We start from the raw sequence: 21401 nt of genomic DNA on the forward strand, positions 1-21401 counted from the left end.
ATCCATTGTCATACCTTTACATAAAATATTTTCCATTGGTCAATAATATAGACAGATAGGCAGAAAATAGTCCACTTCAGAATAAATTGCACTTACTTTCTAAATTGCAAAGATTGGTTCATATGATCTGATTGTCTTCTTAAAAGATCTTTTTTAATTCTTTTTCCCTGGCTTTAGAAATCATCAGGAAGCGAGTAGAAAGAGAGAGTAAAGGTACTAAAATCAGCCACACAAGAAAGGAGGAGAATTATATTTGCTGATATTTCTGATACTACTAAATAAAAGTTTGTGCAGTACAATTAAGAGTTTTGAGCCAAGCATAATCAAATATCAGAGGTATACTTATAAAAGTGGCATGTGTCACAAATTTAAACTCCTTCATGATCTTAGAATCATAGAACTTGAGAGCTTATCAAGCCCTACTCCCTGATTTCTCAGTTGGATAAACCGGTTCAAAGAGACTAATGGTCTGTTTAATGTTACATAGCTTGTTACTCCTGAAGCTGGAACATCACTTCAATATTCTGCTCACTGCATGCTATTGTGCCATTATGCTATTATGATTACATACATATTTCATCTGCTCTTAAATGAACGTAGCAGGACATAGATGTTCAGACTGTATTAATAGGGAAATTACTCTTTCTGCTTTGCTTTGCTTTTTTTTAAAAACATGTGTACGGAATGCATCATCTTTCCCTCAGCCTATGGGATGGTTTGAAGATTGAGACTTCCCTGCCCTCAAGGGAACAAGATCTGGTTAGGCGTTGCTAATACCTCTTGCTCTGAATTTGAAGAGCCATCAGGATCTGTTAGAGAAGGTAAAGAATGGATGCTAGGGTACACAGACATCCCGAAGATCAATGGAGGGATTCCCATGAGGGATGTGAGGACGTAGAGGAAGGTGACTAGGAAGCATTTCCAGAAAGTATCAAGAGCTTAGGAATATGAGAACCAGTCATGGGAAGTGCTCGAAAGGGAGGTGATCCCTTTCCTAAAGAAGAGTCATGTCGCAACGCAAACAACATTGTTGCAGTTTCCAGTCACATACACTGAGCACCCAGCCTACGTCTGAGGCAGAAACTTCCACCGTCCTCAACCAAGTCCTGTACACTGCTTTGGTGTGAATCACTCTGACTGTGAACAGTCCATCAGGAGTGACAAGTGCCCATGCTGCAAGACTGTATTTAGTCTGTATCTGAGTAACTCATGTGTCATCCCCCCATGCTGCCTCAGCCTAGCTCACAGTACCCCAGGTGACCCATCTGCTGTGAAATGGCCCCATGTCTGCCATGCATATCTAGTAGGAGTAGTGGGTGAAAAAAGGAGGATTCCCCACACCTGCATTTAGAAGGACTGAACTGAAAAAACTTAAGGTCCCTAGAACTGAGGAAATGGCTATACTAAAGTTTATAATCTCACATAGCCATTCATTTCTAAAGAGTTCATTCTTATTGTTTAATAAGAATTCAGGACTTTTAAGTATTTTCTAGTTTTTCTTTCATAAATGGATAAGGGAAAAGTATAAAGGAACTTACTTTGTTAGTTTATAAAATTTTAAGTATTACCTAACACTGACGTATTTTGTCCAATTTGTACGTACTGTTAATGTATATGTGTTTCTCTCTCTGAATAATGCAACAGATAAAAACCAACCAACACAAAGAGGGTAAGATTTGATGCTCAAGAATGAGGAAAACAACAAATGCATAAACTGTGTATTGTCTGATGACTAAAGTGATCCCAATTAACTGTGATCATTTGAAAGTACCAAATATACTACTCTAAATGGCTTATCTTACAATCATCTTTCTGAAGCCAGTAAGTGTGTCCTAAAGGATTTCTAAACACATAGTGTCACAGCAAACTAAACTCTCACCTTACCATTTATCTTTAGATCCCAACAGATATTGAAACACTGCAAAAAGGGAGGGTTTTTGTTTTTGTTTGTTTGTTTTTCGCTTTTATTTTATTTACTTGTTTTTCTGAGGTTAAACACTGAAGTTACCAAAAAGGGAGTGCATCAATAATGGGCATATAGATTGGCTGAAAGGAAATGAGTAAAAAACAAAAAAATTAAGAGATACACAAAGAGTAAAAGAATGTATGAAGAAAAATCTTCCAGGGGTAACTCTTCCCCCAAGTTCAAAAGAGCAAAAGATCCACCAGAAAAGAAGCAAACAACCATCCTGGGACGTAATTACATTGCAAAGTAATGCATGAAAGGATCATGAAAGTTACAAAACAAGTTACATGAAAGGAACAAAACATTTTTGTTCAACAGTTTCCTACCAGATGGCATTTCTAAATACAGTAATCTAAAACCTTCTGTTTGTTCTATGAATAAAGATGAAAGGAATAGCAACAATAGCTAAGCATTGAAATCACTGGAAATAAAAGAGTATTTTGATTAGGTTTATAAGAATCTGGCTTATTCCAATAATGATCCTAAATGTGGGAAGGCTCAAGTTCTAGGTGAAACTCAGAATCCCAGCATTCAGGTACTGCTTATCTACTTGCTCAAAGTGATGCTCATTCAAGGCAAACTGGTGCTCATTCAAGGTGGAGGAGCAAACCAGGAATGAAAACCAGGAGACTTGGGGATAATCTGAAGTAACACAGAACTCCTAATCGATAGAGACTCTAAAGGGCTACAATCTAAATCCCAGAAGCATTTTTTTTCCTAAAATAGAAGAGTTGGTACATACCCTAATTTTTGTGAGCTACTGTGTAAATGTGTGTGACTGGACTTTGGCGTCAGATAGAACCAATATACAAATCAAGGCTCTACAAATGACTGGCAGTATGAGCTTGAGCCAAGTTCTTTACCCCTCTGAGCCTCACTGGCAAAAGCAGATAGTAACAGTGCACAGTTTTCTTACCGACCAGGGTTCTTGGCCTCCTTAATCAATAGAAATTGATAAGAAACCAGACAAGAAATTCAGGCAAGGCTTTACTGGGGCCCCTGCTGCAGCCGCGGGCAGCAAGAACAAGCAACAGGTCCCCTTGCTTCCTCCCTGGAGGCGGCGGGGGTGGGGGGGGAGCTAGTTCCTTATATGGGGTGAGGGAAGGGATGTGTCCAAGGGTCAGGCCGGAGGGGTGCCTTAGATGGTCTGCCTACCCCTTTGGTGGTGCTGTGTGCAGGGGGCATGTGCAGTCCCCTGATTTTGCTCCTGGCTCTTCAGAAGTGGCAACTGGGTTTTTGGTCTTTTTGTATCTTGTTGTTCATTATTTGACCCAACTGGCATGCAAGCAGTTATTTTTAGTCCCTTATAGTTTCTTTGTATTTTGTAGGAGACGTCTGTCCAGGTGCAAGTACTGCAGCAAAGGGTCCCAGATTCCAGCCTGTCTCAGTTTTATGGGAATGTACTTATGATACCTAGTTAAGTCCCAATGTTTTACTCTTTTTTACTATTACTATTTTACTATTATTAGCAATAATAATCATAATAATTATGTTTCTGATTTTTTTGCCATTTCAAAAGCATGGAGTAGTGCACAAAAAGTTTTTCCGGCAGTAAATGGAGTTCTAAGAGTAGAACTCAAAGCCTTACCTGGCATATCTCCAGTGGTCACTCCTCATACAGCCCTGCCCTCTTCTCACCTGGCTCTTGAAAGTTATCGAGAATTCAAGTGGGGAAGGCCAATCTAGAGACAGAAGTAATTTTTTTTTTTAACTTGGAGTATAGCTGCTTTACAATGGTGTGTTAGTTTCTGCTGTACAATGAAGTGAATCAGCTCTATGTATACATATATCCCCTCCCTCTTGGACCTCCCTCCCAGCCCACCCCCCCATCCCACCCATCTAGGTCATCACAGAGCACCAAGCTGAGCTTCCTGTGCTTTACAGCAGATTCCCACTAGCTATCTATTTTACACATGGTAGCGTATATATGTCAATCCTAATCTAGAAGCAATTTTTGAGAATTGGCTGTCAGAGCTCTGCCCATCCCAGCCTGTCCTCATTAATGACTTCATTCTCAGTACTCTCTGCTGAAGATTTAGAGGCTTGTGAAAGAAAACAAGAGTTCCTTTTTGATCTAGTTAACTAATGGCATGTAGGGCTATTCCCAGGGACAGCATTGATATAACACTGATAGCATAGAGCTTATCTTGGCATCTGAAGATAAGCAGTTTAGTCACCTGGGAGTAGCATAATTACCTTGAACAAATAAAAGATATGTTGCAATTGCTTAAATATGGAGCAGACTACAATGAATGGAAGGCTGGTGTTTAATGGCTCTTAAAGTTCCACTGGGTTGTTTGCTGAATTTTACATGAGGAGTGAGCCACCTGCTGGGACTGAAGCCCTCAGTATTAAAAGATGCCTATGATTAGGCTTTGATATAGAAAGCAATGCCTTTTTTTTTTTTTTGGTACTTTAAGAATTGTGATAAAATATACATAACAAAAAATTTACCATTTTAACCATTTTTAAGTGTATAGTTTCAGTGGCATTAAGCACATTCACAATGTTGTATAACCATCACCATTTCCAGAAATTTTTCATCATCCCAAACAGAAACTCTGTACTCATTAAACAACAACTTCCCATCATTCCCCTCCAGCCCCCCGCCCTGGCTTAAAGCCCTTGGTAACCACTATTCTACTCGACTCTGCCTTTAAGAATCTGTCTATTCTAGAGACCACGTACAGGTGGGATCATAAAATATTTGTCTTTTATGTCCAGTTTATTTTCAAGGTTCATCTGTGTTGTAGCATGTATCAGAATTTCATTCCTTTTTAAGGCTGAATAATATTCCATTGTATGTGTATACCACATTCTCTTTTCCATCCACCCATCCATGGACACTTTGGTTGTTTCCACCTTTTAGCTATTGTGAATAATGCTATCAACACTGGTGCGCAAGTATCTGAGGCTGTGCTTCCATTTCTTTTGTATGTATACCTAGAAGGAGCATTGCTAAATCATATGGTAATTCTGTTTAACTTTTTAAGGAACCGCCAAATTTTTCCACAGCTGCTGCACCATTTTACATTCCCCTCAGCAATCTACAAGTTTTCCAACTTCTCCACAAACACTTATTTTTTCAATAATGGCCACCTTCAGAAATAGAGACACAGAGGTAGAGAACAAACTATGGACACCAAGGGGGGAAAGTGGGGCAGGGGGGATGAATTGGGAGATTGGGATTGACATAAAACCACTAATATGTATAAAACAGATAACTAATAAGAAAGACCCTGTGGTATAAAAAATAAATTAAATTAAATTTTTTAAAAAATGGCCCCTAGGGCTTCCGTGGCGCAGTGGTTGAGAGTCCGCCTGCCGATGCAGGGGACACGGGTTCGTGCCCCGGACCGGGAAGGTCCACATGCCGCAGAGCGGCTGGGCCCGTGAGCCATGGCCGCTGAGCCTGCGCGTCCGGAGCCTGTGCTCCGCAAATGGGAGAGGCCACAGCAGTGAGAGGCCCGCATACCGCAAAAAAAAAAAAAAAAAAAAGGCCCCCTAATAGGTATGAAATGGTACCTCTTTCAATCAGATTATCCTAATCAAACTATTTTTATAAACTACACGAAGAGTTATTATTACACGGCTGTCTTATCCTGTATATAAAATGCTACAAACATCCTGTGTAAGTCTCACAGGAGAAGGTAAAATATGGTTATTATATGTTAAATTTTAAACATCCTAACACCAATATTTCTCCAAATCAAAAGCAATCCAGAGTTTTCGAACTGCAGTTGAAAATCCTACAGCAAACAAGTATATCCGTGCCTTACCGAAGGGGTCACCTGTGTGATACCAGTCTTGGCAAAACCAAAGCCTCAGTACAGCCTAAACTGCCTCAGACTTGACCCGGAGGCCGGACTGCGCAGCCCGAGTGCGCATGCGCGTCTCGAGGCGCGCTCCCTGCCGGCCTACGTGCGCGGGCCCGCGGAACAGCGTAAGGGCGGGGCTTGTGAATCTCTAGTCGTGGCGGCAGTCATGGCGGCTGCGTCGGTTTCAGTTCGCTTACAGCGCTGCGTGGTGTCGCCGGCTGGGAGGCACAGCGCCTCTCTGATCTTCCTGCATGGCTCAGGTGGACTACAGTTTTCCGTCCCGGTTACTGCAGCATGGGAAACGCCCCCCCCCACTCGGTTCCCCCAGTGTTGCCCTAGTGGGGGAAGCGCTGGCCCCAGTAGGGCGCGGTGGACTCGGAGAGTGTGACTCTCCCCTCGGTAGCCCCGCGGCTGTGGACACACGGGTCTGGTAACCTGTCCCCGGCCGTCCTTACCCCCCATCCCACCCTTGTCTTCCTTTTGCCTGTCTTGCAGTCACTGGCCCGCTGTTCTGGCCTTTGTGTCCCGTCATTCGGCCAGAGGCCCTCTGTTTACATTCTCACCATTGCCACACATTCCCCCGCCCCATGTCTCTCCCCCAAAGTTAAACAGAGCAAGTTAGAAAGGTAAGTCTTTTGCTAGAGACAAATAACATTATCTAGTACTTTTCAGAGTCAGCTACTAGCGATTGGAATTTTCAACCGCAGTGGATTATTTATCTCCTTTCTGTGAGGGACCATGCCAGGGCTGGAGTGCCTTTCCCCCTTCACTCTTTCCTGCTCCCCCTTCCTTCTCCTTTCCCACCCCCCCTTGTCTTTCAGACCCCAAGATAAAGCACAGAGTCAACTCTGAGTCCCAGGGGTGGTATTCTCCTTCCACCGCCTGCCTTTAGTGATGTGTTTAATTCTGTATAGCGTTTCTTACATTTACCTGTAGTTACTTCTGTCTTCCCCACTTCACTTCTTCCTCAAGAGTAAGGACGCTTGTTTGAATCTTTGCATCCCTAGTGCGGCCCAGGGTAAGTTCTTGGGAAGTGTTTTTTAAAGCAATGAAATGTAGCCTGTGTCCTCAGGGGGCCTACCTAAATTTAAAAACAATTCATTTAGTTTGACTCAGCAGTGGAGATCACAAGAGATCACAAGATGGTGCGTGATTTACTGCCAAGTGAATTGTAAGGAAAAAAACTTTGGATAGGCATTGTTAAGGCTTTTGGAAAATGAAGAGCTTGTTAGGTTTGCCAGAGGAAGTGGTCTTTAAACTGGGACTTATGTAGGCTTAAAGAGGACAGTCATTGGATAGTGGAGAGGATTGTAAAGGTACAGGGTGGAGACCTGGAAATGGGCAGTTGTAGGAAATATTCTCATTTTAAAAATGAGTCTGGGTAGATTGAATAGTTTGTCCATGGTCACTCAGCTATTACTGTGAGTGGTGGTGGAACTGGGATTTGAACCCAGATCTCTGACTCCAGAATCAGTGCTCTGGAGAGGTAAGTTGAAAAAACTCTGAATTAGGGTGTATCATTTTGGAAATAGGGAAGAAAAAGACCAAAGATGTTTGAAGGGCAAGACTTGACTAATGAAATATACTTAGAAGATGAGGGGTCTAAGATGACAGCAATGCTTATAACTCGGAGACTAATACTAATATTATTTGGGGCTCCAAGGGTGTTTATAAGCACCCAGAAATTCCCCAATACCATAGTCCTTTTAATAAGTAAATAATTTCATAAAAAGTCTGAGACTTCTTTTTTTCCTGGACAGCTTTGCTTAAAGTTCCTATCCTCACTCTTTTCAATTTCAAATTACTGACATTTTAAAATTTGTAACCATATGTCTCTGAAAGCCAAAGTTGTACGTATATATTTTTTCCCTCTGTGCTTTGAACGAAGAGTTTATCCAAAGAATCCTGCCAGATATGCAAGTATAATGCAGTTCCTGTGTATTTTGAGCTCCAACTTATTGGGAATATGATTTTACATTAGACAATAATATATGTGGTTATGTTATAGGATATGTTTGGCTTCTGGTTAATACAAATGTGGGCAAACCGATTTTAACAGTTTTACCATACTCTTGGAATAAGGTGCTGGCTTTTTAAAGAGCGGACTTTATGAATGGATGGATGCATGTTGTTTTGTAGCATTTAGTTTTGCTTTTCAAGGTTGAAAAAGTGTTTAGAGGCAGATTTTGTTTTTTTAAAAAATCTTGAAAACTTGAGGTTCTCTTCCAGGCTGTGGCAGCCATAGAACTTCATATAGGAATAGAAGTTATATCTAGCCAACTTAATTTGAGTGTTTCCAACTACTAAAATACCAAAAAAGTACTTTCTTCTTTCAGGATGATGAAAACAAATGATAGCTTAATTAGCTTTGCTCAGCTTCTCAGATTAGATAAATTCACTATTATACGCTCCATTAGGACACTGAGGTTCTTCTTCCAGTGGCATTCACCGTATTTGTAATTACCTAATTTAATGTCTGTATTCCACACTGAGCTCTAAGGTTCACACAGGCCCAAATCATGCATGACTTGATTTCTCCCCGTAGAGTAAATCTCAGCAAATTGACTGAGTTGGCTCTTACTAAATTCGCCAGTAACCTCTGTGTTGCTAAATGTAATGGACATTTTTCAGTCATCATTTTATTTGAACTGTCAGCAGCATTCACCTTTCTTCTTGAAACACTCTCCTGGTTCTTTGTATCTTTATATGTATTTTGCACACTCATTCTCCTCTCCCTGGCTATTAATGTTGGGCTTCCTCAAAATTCGGTCCTAGGTTCTCTTTTCTTCTCCCTCTCCATTTTTCTCCTCAGGCTAAATTCCATACAAGCCCACAGATTCTATTTTTATCTCCGTTCATGTGACACAAATATGTGTCTCCATTTTAGATCTCCTTTGAGCTCTAGACCTGGTTATCCAACTGCCTAATAGTCATACATGCATTAATCTATTCATTCAAGAAATATCTATTACATGGCCACTGTGCAAAGCACTGTTCTACGCTCTCAGCTCTTAAGAACCTGGATTTTGTCCTCCACCTGGTTGTAGTTTGCTCAACCCTTCGTGTAGGACCTAGAATGCATTACAAAGGGGTACCTCACACTCAGTGTGTATAGACCTGCTGCCTCCTGTGTTTCCTGTCTTGGTGTATATAGCTCTGGCCAAAAACCTTGCCATCACCCTAGAAACCCTTCATAATTGACCCCTCATAACTAATCTGTTGCCAGTTTCTTTTAATTTTATCTCCTAAATATCTCTAGTATCTATTTCTGTATATCCCACTGCTATCACTGTAGTCTAAGCATCTGTCTTCTGAACAGTAGCCTCTTAACTATCCTTCCACATCTATCTTTGTCCTCCTTCAGGTCTGTCTTCACATAGCTTCCAGAGTAATCCTTAGAAGCATGCCCCCTTTCTGCCCCCAAAAAACCTTCATGGCTTCTCCATGCTCTCAGGCTTTGTCGGGATGTTGGGATCCATCCTGCATTCACTGCTTTTCCTCTCATTTTCGGCTTTTCATTTCTTCAATGCCATACTGCTTCCTGTACAGCATTTCAGCATTTGCCATATCCTGTCTGAGATGCTTTTCCCTGTGCACTTCAGTTTTTACCATCCTGTAGATCGCAGTTCAGACCATTCAACGACTATCTACTGGATGCCTAGTTTGTGTCAGCACTGTCCTAGGCATCAGATGAACAAGTAACTCACTGGCTGAAACACAAAATGAACCTTGCCTTGTGGAGTTTATATTCTAGTGAAGTTATCCCTGAATCCTTAACTGGGTCAATTCTGAATCTAATAAACCCTTGAGGTACGAAGTGTCTTACCTTTGCAGTGGTTACATTTGTCTTTCACATTTATTTATATGATTATTTGACTAATGTCTGTTTCTCACAATAAACTATACACTCCATGAGTATAGGAATTCTTTCTCCCCATCACCTTCCCATCACTGCCTCTCTAGCAGTAAGCACAGTGTCTGACACATTAGTAGGTATTCAATAGATACTTTTTTAATTGCTGCCTTAATGAATTGATTGATTAAAAACTAGAGTTGTTAACTTGAAAATTTTCTCTTTAGGACCACATAAAGTAAACCTATAATTCCTTCCATTTTTTTATGGAAATACACATATATTAATTCTTGCATGAGGCTTGGTTGTTTTTCAGCCATGGGATGTACAGTCATTATTTTAGATTAAACATTGCCAAAATTAAACATTTGGCAAAATTAAACATATTTTAGATTAAACATTGCCAAAATTAAATTCTCATTTCTTCAGGTAAAAAATAAAAGTATGCTGAATACCCCTTTTGAAGAAATTTGGTTTTTTAACCAAGAAAATTGTTTTAGGTTGTTACAGTTACAAAATTTTATAAGCACTTTAGGAATTTACTATTTTTAAGAGTAAAAAAAATAAATGACAGTGTTTAAAATCAGATATGGAAAGGATTTCTTTTTTAGAAAAATCAATTGATTTATTTGTTCCTATTGTATCCTTTAAACAAATGAGGAAACTTAAAACTCAAAGTTAAACAGGTCTTTAAAGTGAAGTCAGGAGTAAAATAATCAAAATTATTTCTAACTATTGATGGCTGATCAGTTATTTCCCGTTAATAAATCGGATTCTATACAGTTATTTTTATTTATGAAGATTTTTTTATTCTGTGTTCCAGCCTCTGTGTGACATGAAAGTTATAGACTGCTTTTAAATACACTGTATTGTCAAACTGTTTTAACTTAATCTAGATTTTGTGATTCATCAGGTGATTCTGGACAAGGATTGAGAACATGGATCGAGCAAGTTTTAAATCAAGCTTTCACATTCCAACATGTAAAAGTTATTTATCCAACAGCTCCTTCCAGGTATGCAGTAATTTAATTCATTACTCAGTATAATTCTGTGGCATAAAATATATATAAATGTACCAGCTAGATGGTTTTACAGCTTAATTCTGTATTTAAAATATTTTAAATTGGGGTTCTTTTTTCCAGAACTTTTTTTTTGTTTTAGCAATTACTCTGTTAGACCAAGTTTTGCTAGGTAATTTATTCTTTGAAAAGCATTCCCTGAAGCTCTTAACTTAAACTTTGTCCCAGGCATGGTTTACAGGACTCTGCTTTCTGTGGCCCTGCAGATTGCTCATCTTTCAAACTCTTTTCCCCTTCATTCACCCCCTAAAGAAACTAATAACTCAAACAAGGATAATCTTTCTAATAATTCAGTTAAACCAGAGTTCATAATCTCTGGAAAAAGGCTTTTGTGGCATTCTTTCTACACATAGAAGGTTTTAGAAATAATTTTAAGCTTTTTGAATCAGTAAACCAGAATAGGAACATGGAATCAACTACTTAATCCATATTTATACATCCTGTAGACGTGTTTAACAAAATGCACAATCATGGTATAGATTTGAAGTCAAACTGCTTTTTTATGATTATTAAATTAACATCCACATGGTCTTTTAAACTGGGATTTACAAGTTTTTTTTGTGTGTGTAAGTGAAATATTGTGCTGAACTATGCAACCCAATCTGACTTCCAATAATCTGTTCTTGATTTGGTCTTATTAGCACACTGTGTGCTTATGCAAATGCTTTGATTTATTTTTCTGAAACTTAGTATTAAGGAGAAGTATTGATAGAAGCAGAACTTCAAGGACCTTTTCATATCTACTGTTAAAAATTTACTTACCTGAGTTGATAGAATTGAAAAAGGTAGAACAATAAAATGGTAATTTTGTTGTAAGATTTAAGATTCAAAGAAAAGTTATTATTTTAATATAATTTTGGAGCAGTTTAGTATTTTGGTAGTGAAGATAAAAGACCTAATGGCCAGTGGGTTATTTTTGTGCTGTAAATTGAAGGTCTTTGAAAATGTCCAAAGAGCTTATTATTTACTATTGGCTTTTAGGGTGAGTGAAGTTAAGAGGGAGGAAGACAGTGGTATTTCCCATGGGAATGGGAAAGATAAGTTCAGTTTTGGCTAAATATAAATGTAATTGGCTGATAAAATTGAATGGAAGATCATTGGAAGCATGATTCTAGGAATTACTATTTTTCACTTATGAATATCATGTCATCACCAATTATGATATGAATTCTAGACCAGTGTACCTTATACTTAGGCCACAGATGTTTCTGAGAGTCCAGAAATCTCCATGTGCTCTAAAGCATTATTTGTAGGTGCTGTTGTGATTTAATAAAATATAAAAGCATTGAAATTTTTTATTGAATTCATAGTAACTTTTTATTATATGTTTTCATAGTCAATAGCTATTTGGACAGATCAACAGACATTTTAGACCATACTATCAATGGAATATACTATAAGCTACATATATACATTTTAAATTTTTGGCACCAAATTAAAAAAAGGAAGAAGAAACAGCTAAAATTAATTTTAATAGCTTATTTTATTTAACCCTTATATCCAAAATATTATCATTTCAACATGTAATCAATATGAAATTATTAAAATGATATTTTACATTCTTCTGTTCATTTTCGTGTCGTAGACCATTTTAGTTTTTATCCTCAGTTTATCACTATGCATACCTATTTATCTTATTTCTTATTTTCCTTCAGGAAAGATTCCTAGAAAGTGCTCAGAGGTCTTAAAGTCAATTTCTTTTTGTTTAGGGGATTAGCTTTTCCAAATTATTTTCCAAAAATGGAACAATTTGCATTATTTAACTTAGCCTGTTATTAATGTAATGTGGTTAGGTTAAAAAAATAGTAGATTGGGAATTCCCTGGCTTTCCAGTGGTTAGGAATCAGTGGTGTCACTGCCAGGGCTCCAGGTTCGATCCCTGGTTGGGGAACTAAGATCCCACAAGCCACGTGGCACGGCCAAAAAAAAAAAACAAAAGTAGATAGGTAGTTAGATAAATAGGTATAGATGTGTGATTTTTTTTTCTTGTACACTCAAAAATTTTTAAATATTTTTTCTTGGTCACAAAATTAATTGTTGCCTTTACAGTGATACCTACTTTATAATTTAACAGCCTCTCAAAGAAGACTGAAAAGAAAAGTATAGAGTTGTGTCAAAATAAGAACAGACTACTAATTTGTTGATCAATTTTAAGCTTAGTTAACGGGTATGTGCTTTGGAAATATATTTGAAGTCACTTTTATGTTATAGTTAGACATTTTTAATGCCATTTATATTTCGATATATCATAAATTAATAAGAGTGAAGCATATGTAATACATATCTAAGTGATAAATATAGTAATAAATCAAAAATAAATCCACTTGTTATTCCTTGTAATTAGTTTGAATGAAAAATCTGGTATGTACTATACAACGTGGAATCTTTGAGAAACCAGTACTTCAGTTAAAGAGAAGAAGTGAAGACTTTTAGAAATAGGTCATCTAATTCTTAATTAAAATAAAATTATAAGGACTATTAATGAAGAATTTGTCAGTTCTGTGTCTTAATTTTCACGTCGGAAATTAACAGATTTGACTAGATCTCTAAAATCACTTACAATGATTAACTTTTTGGATTTGGGGACCCTTCAGATTTTATCTAGTAAAGATAGAGTAAGAACCAGTAGTGTGGGACTTCCCTGGTTGCGTACTGGTTAAGAGTCCACCTGCCAATGCAGGGGACACAGGTTCAAGCCCTGGTCCAGGAAGATCCCACATCCCGCAGAGCAACTAAGCCTGTGCACTACAACCACTGAGCCTGCGCTCTAGAGCCTGTGAGCCACAACTGCTGAGCCCACATGCCATAACTACTGAAACCCACGTACCTGGAGCCCATGCTCCGCAGTGAAGCCACTGCAATGAGAAGCCCATGCACTGCAACGAAGAGTAGCTCCCGCTCGCCGCAACTAGAGAAAGCTTGTGTGCAGCAACAAAGACCCAATGCAGCCAACAATAGAAATAAAAAATTTTTAAACTTCTAAATAAATAAATAAAATAAAAAGCAAACTGGGTTTATGTGAAGTTCAAAACCAAGCTAAACAAAAATCATTTAAAAAAAAAGAACCAGTAGTGTAATACTCATCGTCTTTTTTGCTGTACTTGTTAGGCCAGTAGGTCAGGGAAATACCCAAGATGATAATATTATTCAGTAGGAGATTGAAGATACATGGAAGTATTGTGGTACAGTATTTAAGAATGCAGTTTTTGGATTAGGCAGACCTGTGATTGAATCCTGATTTCTCTACTTAATGCTATAAGATTTTGAGCAAAGGTATATTGCCTCCCTAATGGTGTCCCAGTTTCTTGAGCACTGAAGTAGAGATAATTGTATCTACCTCAGAGTTGTGAGAATTGGACGTATAATGCACATAAATTCTTCAGCATGAAGTCTGACATAAAATAAGCACTCAATAAATGTTAGTTACTTAGAGTAGTCTATGATATCCTTGTGGGCAAGATATAGAAATATCCAAAGAATTACCGATAATCCTTGAGGAAATTTTCCAGATCTGTGTTTCTGGGTTGTATTCTTAAGCCTTATTTGGGTTTGAAGCTTTATTTTAATTTAGGTGAGGAGACAGTGCTCAAATTTCCAGATGATATCCTCAGAAGAAATGCCCAGTCATGTTGTTTGCCCATGTTTTTATTTGGTTGTCTATCCTTTACTTACTGATTTGTTAAAGCTCTGTATATTTTTAGATACAGCTTGTTGTTGTTGTTAGATGTATGCGTTCAAATATCTTGTCCCTGTCTGGTTTGCATTGTCACTCTCTTAATGAAATCCTGTGACCAGAAGTCCTAATACGTTTCTTTAAAAGTAAAATTTACAGTGAAATGCAAACATCTTAAGCATACAGGTCAATCAGTTTTTATGAATATATGCACTTGTTTACTTCAAATATAGAGAATGTTCCCACCACCCCAGAAAGTTTTTTGTGCCTCCTTCCAATCAATTCCTACCACACATAGATTACCATTGTTCTGATTTCTATCACTGTAGTGTAGTTTCGCCTGTTCTTGAATTTCAACTAAATGGGATAATTTAACCTTCTGTGTCTGGCTTCTTTCACTCAACATAGTGTTTATGTGCTTATCAGTAGTTCATTTAAAAATTTTTGAGTAGATATTATATGTGAATGTACCACACATTTATTTATCCATTCTACTGTTGATAGACATTTGGATTATTTCCAGTTTTTGAAAACAATGTATGTCACTGCTATAAGTACTTTTGTGTTTTTGTGAACATATTTTAATGGATTCTTACCTGAACTCTGTTCTGTTTCATTGGTCTATTTTTTGAATTTTATGCCAATATAAAACCGTTCTGATTAATATAACTTTATAGGGAACTTTGAAATCAAATTGTATAAGTTCTCTTTAACACTTTTTCATCCTAGGTTCTTTGCATTTGTATGTAAATTTTAGAATCCACTTACCAATTTTACAAAACACCTGTTTGGATTTTGATTAGAATTGCATGTAATCCATAGCAGGTTTATTTACAGAAAAGTGATGTCTTCCAGTCCATGCACATGGTGTGTCACCGTTTATTTAGATCTCTATTCATTTCTCTCTGCAGTGGTTTAGAGTTTTCAGTATAGAGGTCTTTTGCCAAATTGATTCACAAATATTTTATGTTTTTTTGTTATTGTAAATGGAATTTTTTTTAATTTAAATCTCTAATTTGATTGTTACAAGTACATAGAAACATTTTATATTTGTATCTTGTTCTTTTATCTTGCTATCTTCCTAAATTCACTTATTTCTAGTAGTTATTTAGTAGATTCCTTATGATTTTTATATAAACAATCATATCATCTATGAATAAAGGCAGTGTTACTTTCTCCTTCCCAGTCTTCCTTTTATTTTATTTTATTGTCTTGCCTTATTGTGCTTGTTTGAACTTCTGATAAAGTGTTTAATAGAATCAGGGAATGCATTCCTGTGTAATCTTAGAGGGGAAGTGTCCAGTATTTCACCATTAAGTATGATGTTAGTCAATAGGTTTTTTCTTTGCACCTTTTATTAAGGAAATTTATTTCTTTGCCTAATTAGCTGAGAGTTTTCTTTATGAACTAGTTAGATGCTTTTTCTATATTGTTTTGAGATAATCTTGATTTTTATCTTTCATTTTGTCAGCATGGTGAGTTACACTGGTGGACTTTCAAATGTTAAACCAACTATTCATTCCTATTATAAACCCTGCGTGGTCATAATGTATTATCCTTTTTATATATAGCTGAATTTGATTTGCTGTTATTTTTTTTTTTTTTTTTTTTTTTTTTTTTTTTTGTGGTATGCGGGCCTCTCACTGTCGTGGCCTCTCCCGTTGCAGAGCACAGGCTCCGGACGCGCAGGTTCAGCGGCCATGGCTCACGGGCCCAGCCGCTCCGCGGCATGTGGGATCCTCCCGGACCGGGGCACGAACCCATGTCCCCTGCATCGGCAGGCGGACTCTCAACCACTGCGCCACCAGGGAAGCCCCTGATTTGCTGTTATTTTGTTGAGAAATTTTGTGTCTGTGTTCATGAGGGATATTGATCTGTAGTTTTCTTTAATGTCTTTATAAAGTTTTGTTATCTAGGTCATACTGTCTCTTAAAATGTGTTAGGAAATGTTACCTTCTCTGTTTTCTGAGTTTGTGCTATTTTTTCCTTCAATGTTTGATAAAATTCACTAGTGGAATTATCTGGACCTGAAGTTTTCTTCTGTGAAGATTTTGATAATTTCTTTCATATAATGAGAATATTAAGATTTTCTGTTTCTTTTTCTGTCAGTTTTGATCATTTGTGTTTCTCATGGAATTTTTATCTAATTTACAAAATTTATTGGCATAAAGTTGTTTGTGATATTTCCTTTTAATGCCTTTAGGATGTGTGTTGATATCTTTTATTCCATTGCTGATATTAATAATTTGTATATTTTTCTCTTTTTTCTTGCTTTATCTTGCCAAGGGGTTATTAATTTTATTAATCTTTTCATCGAACCAGCTTTGGCTTTGTTAATTTGCTCTCTTATTTGTTTTCTATGTCATTTATATTTGCTCTTATATTTATTAGTTCCTCCTATTTATTACATTAAAGCTCTAAATTTCTCACTAATTACTGCCTTAGCTAATTCCCACTAGTTTTCTCTTTTGTATTTTTAGTATTATTTATATTGAAATATTTTCTAATCTCTCTTATGTTCCCATTATTATTCCTGTGTAACAAAACACCCCAAACAACTTTTATTATGGTGAAACATCTATGGGTTAGAAATTCAGAAAGGGCATGACACTAATGTCTTGATTCTGTTCTATGATAATTGGGGCCTCTGCTGGGAAAACTTGAAGGCTGGGGATGACTGGGCAACTGCTAGGGACTGGAATCATCTGAAGGTTCACTCATATCTGGCACTTAATACTAGATATTAGCTGGGACCTTCCTTTGGTCTTGTTACTGTGACACCTGCATGAGTTCTCATTATCTGGTGTCTTGGGCTTCCTGGCAGAGTGGAGGCTGAGTTCCAAGAACAAATGCCCTAAGGAGAACCAGAAAGGAGCTGTATTGCCTTTTAAGACATAGTCTTAGAAGTTACATAGTGCTCTTTCCTCAAGAAGAGCATGTGGGATGAAAGATATTGTTCTGGCCAGATATGGAAAACAGAGTTCTGCAAGCTTCTTTAACCCGTAAGTTATTTAGAAATATGTTGTTAATTTCCAAATATTTGGGGCTATTCTCAATCTCTTATTGCTGTTGACTTCTGATTTCATTCTACTGCTGCCAATATTCTGTACAGTTTCAGTCTTCTGATACTCTTTGGCACTTGTATTATGGTCTTGCATAAGGTCTTCTTGGTGACTGTTATTCTGTGCCTTTGTGTATAGGGTTCAATAATGTCAGTAGCTTAAGGTGGCTATAGTATTAGTCAAATGTTATAGTTTCTTAGTAATTCTAAGTCATTCTATTAGTAACGATTGGGTATTAACATCTCCAACTATGATTGTAGGTTGGTTATTTCTCCCTTTAGTCCTGTCAGTTTTCTCTTCATGGTTTTTAAGCTGTATTATGTACATTCCCAGGTAGGATTATTGTCTTCCTCATTAATAGCTACTTGTATATTTTAATGTTCGTTTTTATCTCTGGTAATTCCTCAAAGTGTACTTTGTTTAATAATAATATAGTATATATCAGCTTTTATCTTTACTGTTTATATAGCGTATATTTTTCATCTTTTTACTTTTAACACCTATATCATTATATTTAAGGTAGGTTTCTTATAGATAACATATATTTGGGCTTTGTTTTTTCTTTAACGAATCTGTCAGTTTCTATCTTTTAAGTGATTTGTTTAGACCATTTGCATTTACTGTAACTATTGATATGTTTAAATTTATTGCTTTTTGTTACTCTTTTTTCCTTTTCCATCTTTTTTGGATTTAAGAAAATTAATACTCTATTTTCATTTATTCCTTTTTTTCCTGATTGTTCTAGGGATTATAAGATACATATCACACCTTTCACCTGTTTACTTTTTACCACTTTACACAAGATGTTGAAGCCTTACAACCATATAGTTTCCTTTATCCTCCCCACCTTTATGTTTGTTGTATATGTTTTATCAATGTACATTGAAAACTCTGTCAAACAAAGTTATAATTTTTGCTTTCAGACATCATACATGTTTTAAAGAACTTAAGAAGAGAACAATAGTCTATTATGGCTACCCAGGTGTGGCCTGTTACAACATATCAGTATGTTTTGATTAAATTGTGAATTGCCACTTTGACTATAAGGTATTCCTTTTCTCAACCCTATTTAATAGATGTTTTTAATCAGCTGAGTGAGGGGCATATTAAAATCAGCATTTAGTTGCTGTGTTGATTTAAATGGAAAATATTGCTTCATTGTTTTATGATGTTAATTTAGACTATATTTAATTGAAGTGCTCAATAAAGGTTTTTATTTTGTGACATACTTTAGCTGTATTTGTAATTAGAGGTTTTCTTGGTTTGGGTTTACTAGTAGAATTTCCATTTAAAAAATAACAGTAATTTTTAACAGGCCATCAGTAATTTATATGATGATATAGTTTCTCGGTGTTTTGAAAAATTCTAAAAGTAATAAGATTCAGTCAGTAGTGCCTCTACTTTTAGATCCACTGTTTTTCCACATGAAGTGCATGTTTATATTTTTCACTAAACATATATTCTGAAACAGGGTTAGGCACTCTTGATTTAGGTTTAGTAATGGGTTCATCTTTACTCCATCACTTAGGATTCATACCTGAAGCATGATATTAGGAGATCTCTCTCCTGAGAACGGTGGATCTGTACTATAAGTACACTCCACTGGCAAGGAACCCTCATTAAAAAATGCTATTTTGAAGAAATAGTATACTTCTTTGGTAAGTATTTTAAATGGTACATTTAAATATCTATTAGTATGTAAAAGCTTATTTTCTTAGAAACATGTTCTTTTTAAAAAAAACCAACAAAAGAAAATTTTGACCTTTTTCTGGAAATCACAGAATGGATATTACAAGAATTAAAGTCAAAAGATATTCAGAGCAAAATAAAATAATTTTAGGTATTCTGCTGACAAAAATGATTCCCAAATCACAAATGATTATTGGCATTCATCGTTCAACAAATACTTGTTCTTGGCACTGGGGGTATCACTGTGGAAAAGAGCATTACAAGGAGAGGGAATGTCAGGTGCTAAGTCCCTGGATCAGTAGTGAGGTGGTCCTGAAGAAAAATGAGGGAAACGTGACTGGAACCTAGTGAATGTTGGGGGAAGAGCAGTGAAATGAGCACAGAGAGGAAGCCTGGAACCCGATGATGTTATCTGAAAGGTTATGAATGACCTTTCGATTTTATGACTTATAGGGAACAAAATCTGGTGTCAAGCTGAAATGTCAACTCTTTATTTTTTTAGACCTTGGACATTCATTCCCGCTTAATATTTTACCAGTGTATAATGGTTTGATTGATTGACTGATTGATTGAGGAGCCACACGGATGTTCTTTGCCAAACATATTTATTTATGGTGGTAATGTCTGAGCCGTTTTATACCAGCTAATAAAGTGGTTTATTTGAGGAAGAAGGTGAATGAGTGTAATATATGTGCCAGTTTGTTTACCTGCTTTAAAAGACAATCTTACTTTCATGCTTTATTGAAAGGTTTTTCTAACATCTTAGGAGAATTATACATTGTTGATGGTTTTATTAACAAAAAAAGTTCAAAATTATTCTTTGTCTCATCACATTTTTCCTATTATCTCCTTTGAACAGAATTAATTTTCTTAGAGAACTGAGAGAACAAAAGGCTACTATATTAGTAAAACTTATATTCTATGGAGCATCTATCTCTAATTAAGTAAGGTACTGTCAAAGACAAAAAGTTAAGTGAATGTCATTTTTTTTCTATTAATGGCTGAGTTCCCAGAATGATTCATATTTTAGCCTATGATATCATCCTTATTTAAGTGCTTCGACAGGCAAATAAACCCTTAGAGAAACAGAAGAAAATGAAAAGGGAAGTAGAAACAAGTCAAAAAAGTACCAGTCTAATTCAGGCTTTAGTATGAGTGTTGTATATTGTTTTCATTCAGAAGATCACTGTGATTTAAGTGACAATTTCAATAGTTTGAGAATTCTTTTTCTCTAACAGTGACATAAATGCTATATGGAAAGCACCTGCTTTCATTTTCAGAGTACTTTAAGAAAGTTAATCCTGAGAAGGGATTCTGGGAGGTGGGAGGGTAGAATGCTTTCTGTCTTCTCTCCCTTTCTGATTCCAATTTATCTACCTCTCTTGAGCCAAGCAGCTTCTGAAGTCAGAAGGCCTACAGGAATGAGGGAGAATTTAGGCTCTGTGGGGGTCCCCATAGAGAGCTGGCGCAGGATTTTATCTTTGCTGCACCCAGTGTACCCACTTAGAGCCTGGGGAACGAGGCAGGAGAAGCCTTAGGTAAGGCCCAGAATGTGGCTGATCCTGGGAAGAGCACAGTCTGCAGAAATCTTCCCACCTCCCAGATTCATGTCATAAAATGTTAATTCCCACAAGACATTTTTTTTTTTTTTTTTTTTTTTTTTGGTTGCGTTCGGTCTTTGTTGCTGTGCACAGGCTTTCTCTAATTGTGGCGAGCGGGGGCTACTCTTCATTGCAGTGGCTTCTCTTGTTGCAGAGCACGGGCTCTGGGTGTGCGGGCTTCAGTAGTTGTGGCTCGTGGCCTCTAGGGTGCAGGCTCAGTAGTTGTAGCACACGGGCTTAGTTGCTCCACGGCATGTGGGATCTTCCCGGACCAGGGATCGAACCCATGTCCCCTGCATTGGCAGGCAGATTCTTAACCACTGCGCCACCAGGGAAGTCCTGAAATCCCACAAGGACTTTTAAGGGGAATTATTTAAGAATTTACTAAATATTTGATTAATTTCTTAGAGAAAGAAGATTAGATATCTGAGAATAGGCAGGACAAGTCTGGAAGACATGTAGTAATGATGGTAGGGAGAGGTGGCCCACCTGACTCCACCTCAGAACATATTCTAAAACCACTGTAAATACAGTCGACATGATCCTAACACAGGAGTAGATAAACAGATCAGTGGAACAAAATAGAGCCTTTCCCAACCAGAATTTTCCACCTGAATCACAGAACACACAAAATGACTTGTCATTTTCTTGATTTTTGCC

The 21401-nt window shown here is 37.0% G+C and overlaps 1 protein-coding gene and 1 long non-coding RNA gene across 4 annotated transcripts in view; one reads left to right on the top strand and one right to left on the bottom strand.

Moving 5' to 3' along the window:
• The window catches only part of LOC117309502 (uncharacterized), a 337102-nt gene extending 331263 nt beyond the window's left edge, over positions 1-5839 (bottom strand). Inside the window, exons 1-2 of the long non-coding RNA XR_004523860.2 lie at positions 5746-5839; positions 3555-3648 (exon numbers count right to left, since the gene is read on the bottom strand). This is a non-coding gene — a long non-coding RNA (uncharacterized lncRNA). The remainder of the gene's footprint in view (positions 1-3554; positions 3649-5745) is intronic.
• A 73-nt stretch (positions 5840-5912) lies between these two features.
• The window catches only part of LYPLAL1 (lysophospholipase like 1), a 36271-nt gene continuing 20782 nt past the window's right edge, over positions 5913-21401 (top strand). For 2 of the 3 annotated variants that reach the window (XM_019920585.2, XM_019920587.2), the window contains exons 1-2: positions 5913-6044; positions 10551-10650. In XM_019920585.2, the coding sequence (XP_019776144.1) occupies positions 5951-6044; positions 10551-10650 (194 nt within the window). In that variant the 5' untranslated portion in view covers positions 5913-5950. Of the gene's footprint in view, positions 6045-6756; positions 6803-10550; positions 10651-21401 lie in introns of all 3 variants that reach the window. The other variant, XM_073800426.1, reaches the window with a different exon arrangement.

Source organism: Tursiops truncatus, chromosome 1, assembly GCF_011762595.2.
Source record: "Tursiops truncatus isolate mTurTru1 chromosome 1, mTurTru1.mat.Y, whole genome shotgun sequence".
Taxonomy (NCBI): Eukaryota; Metazoa; Chordata; class Mammalia; order Artiodactyla; family Delphinidae; genus Tursiops; species Tursiops truncatus.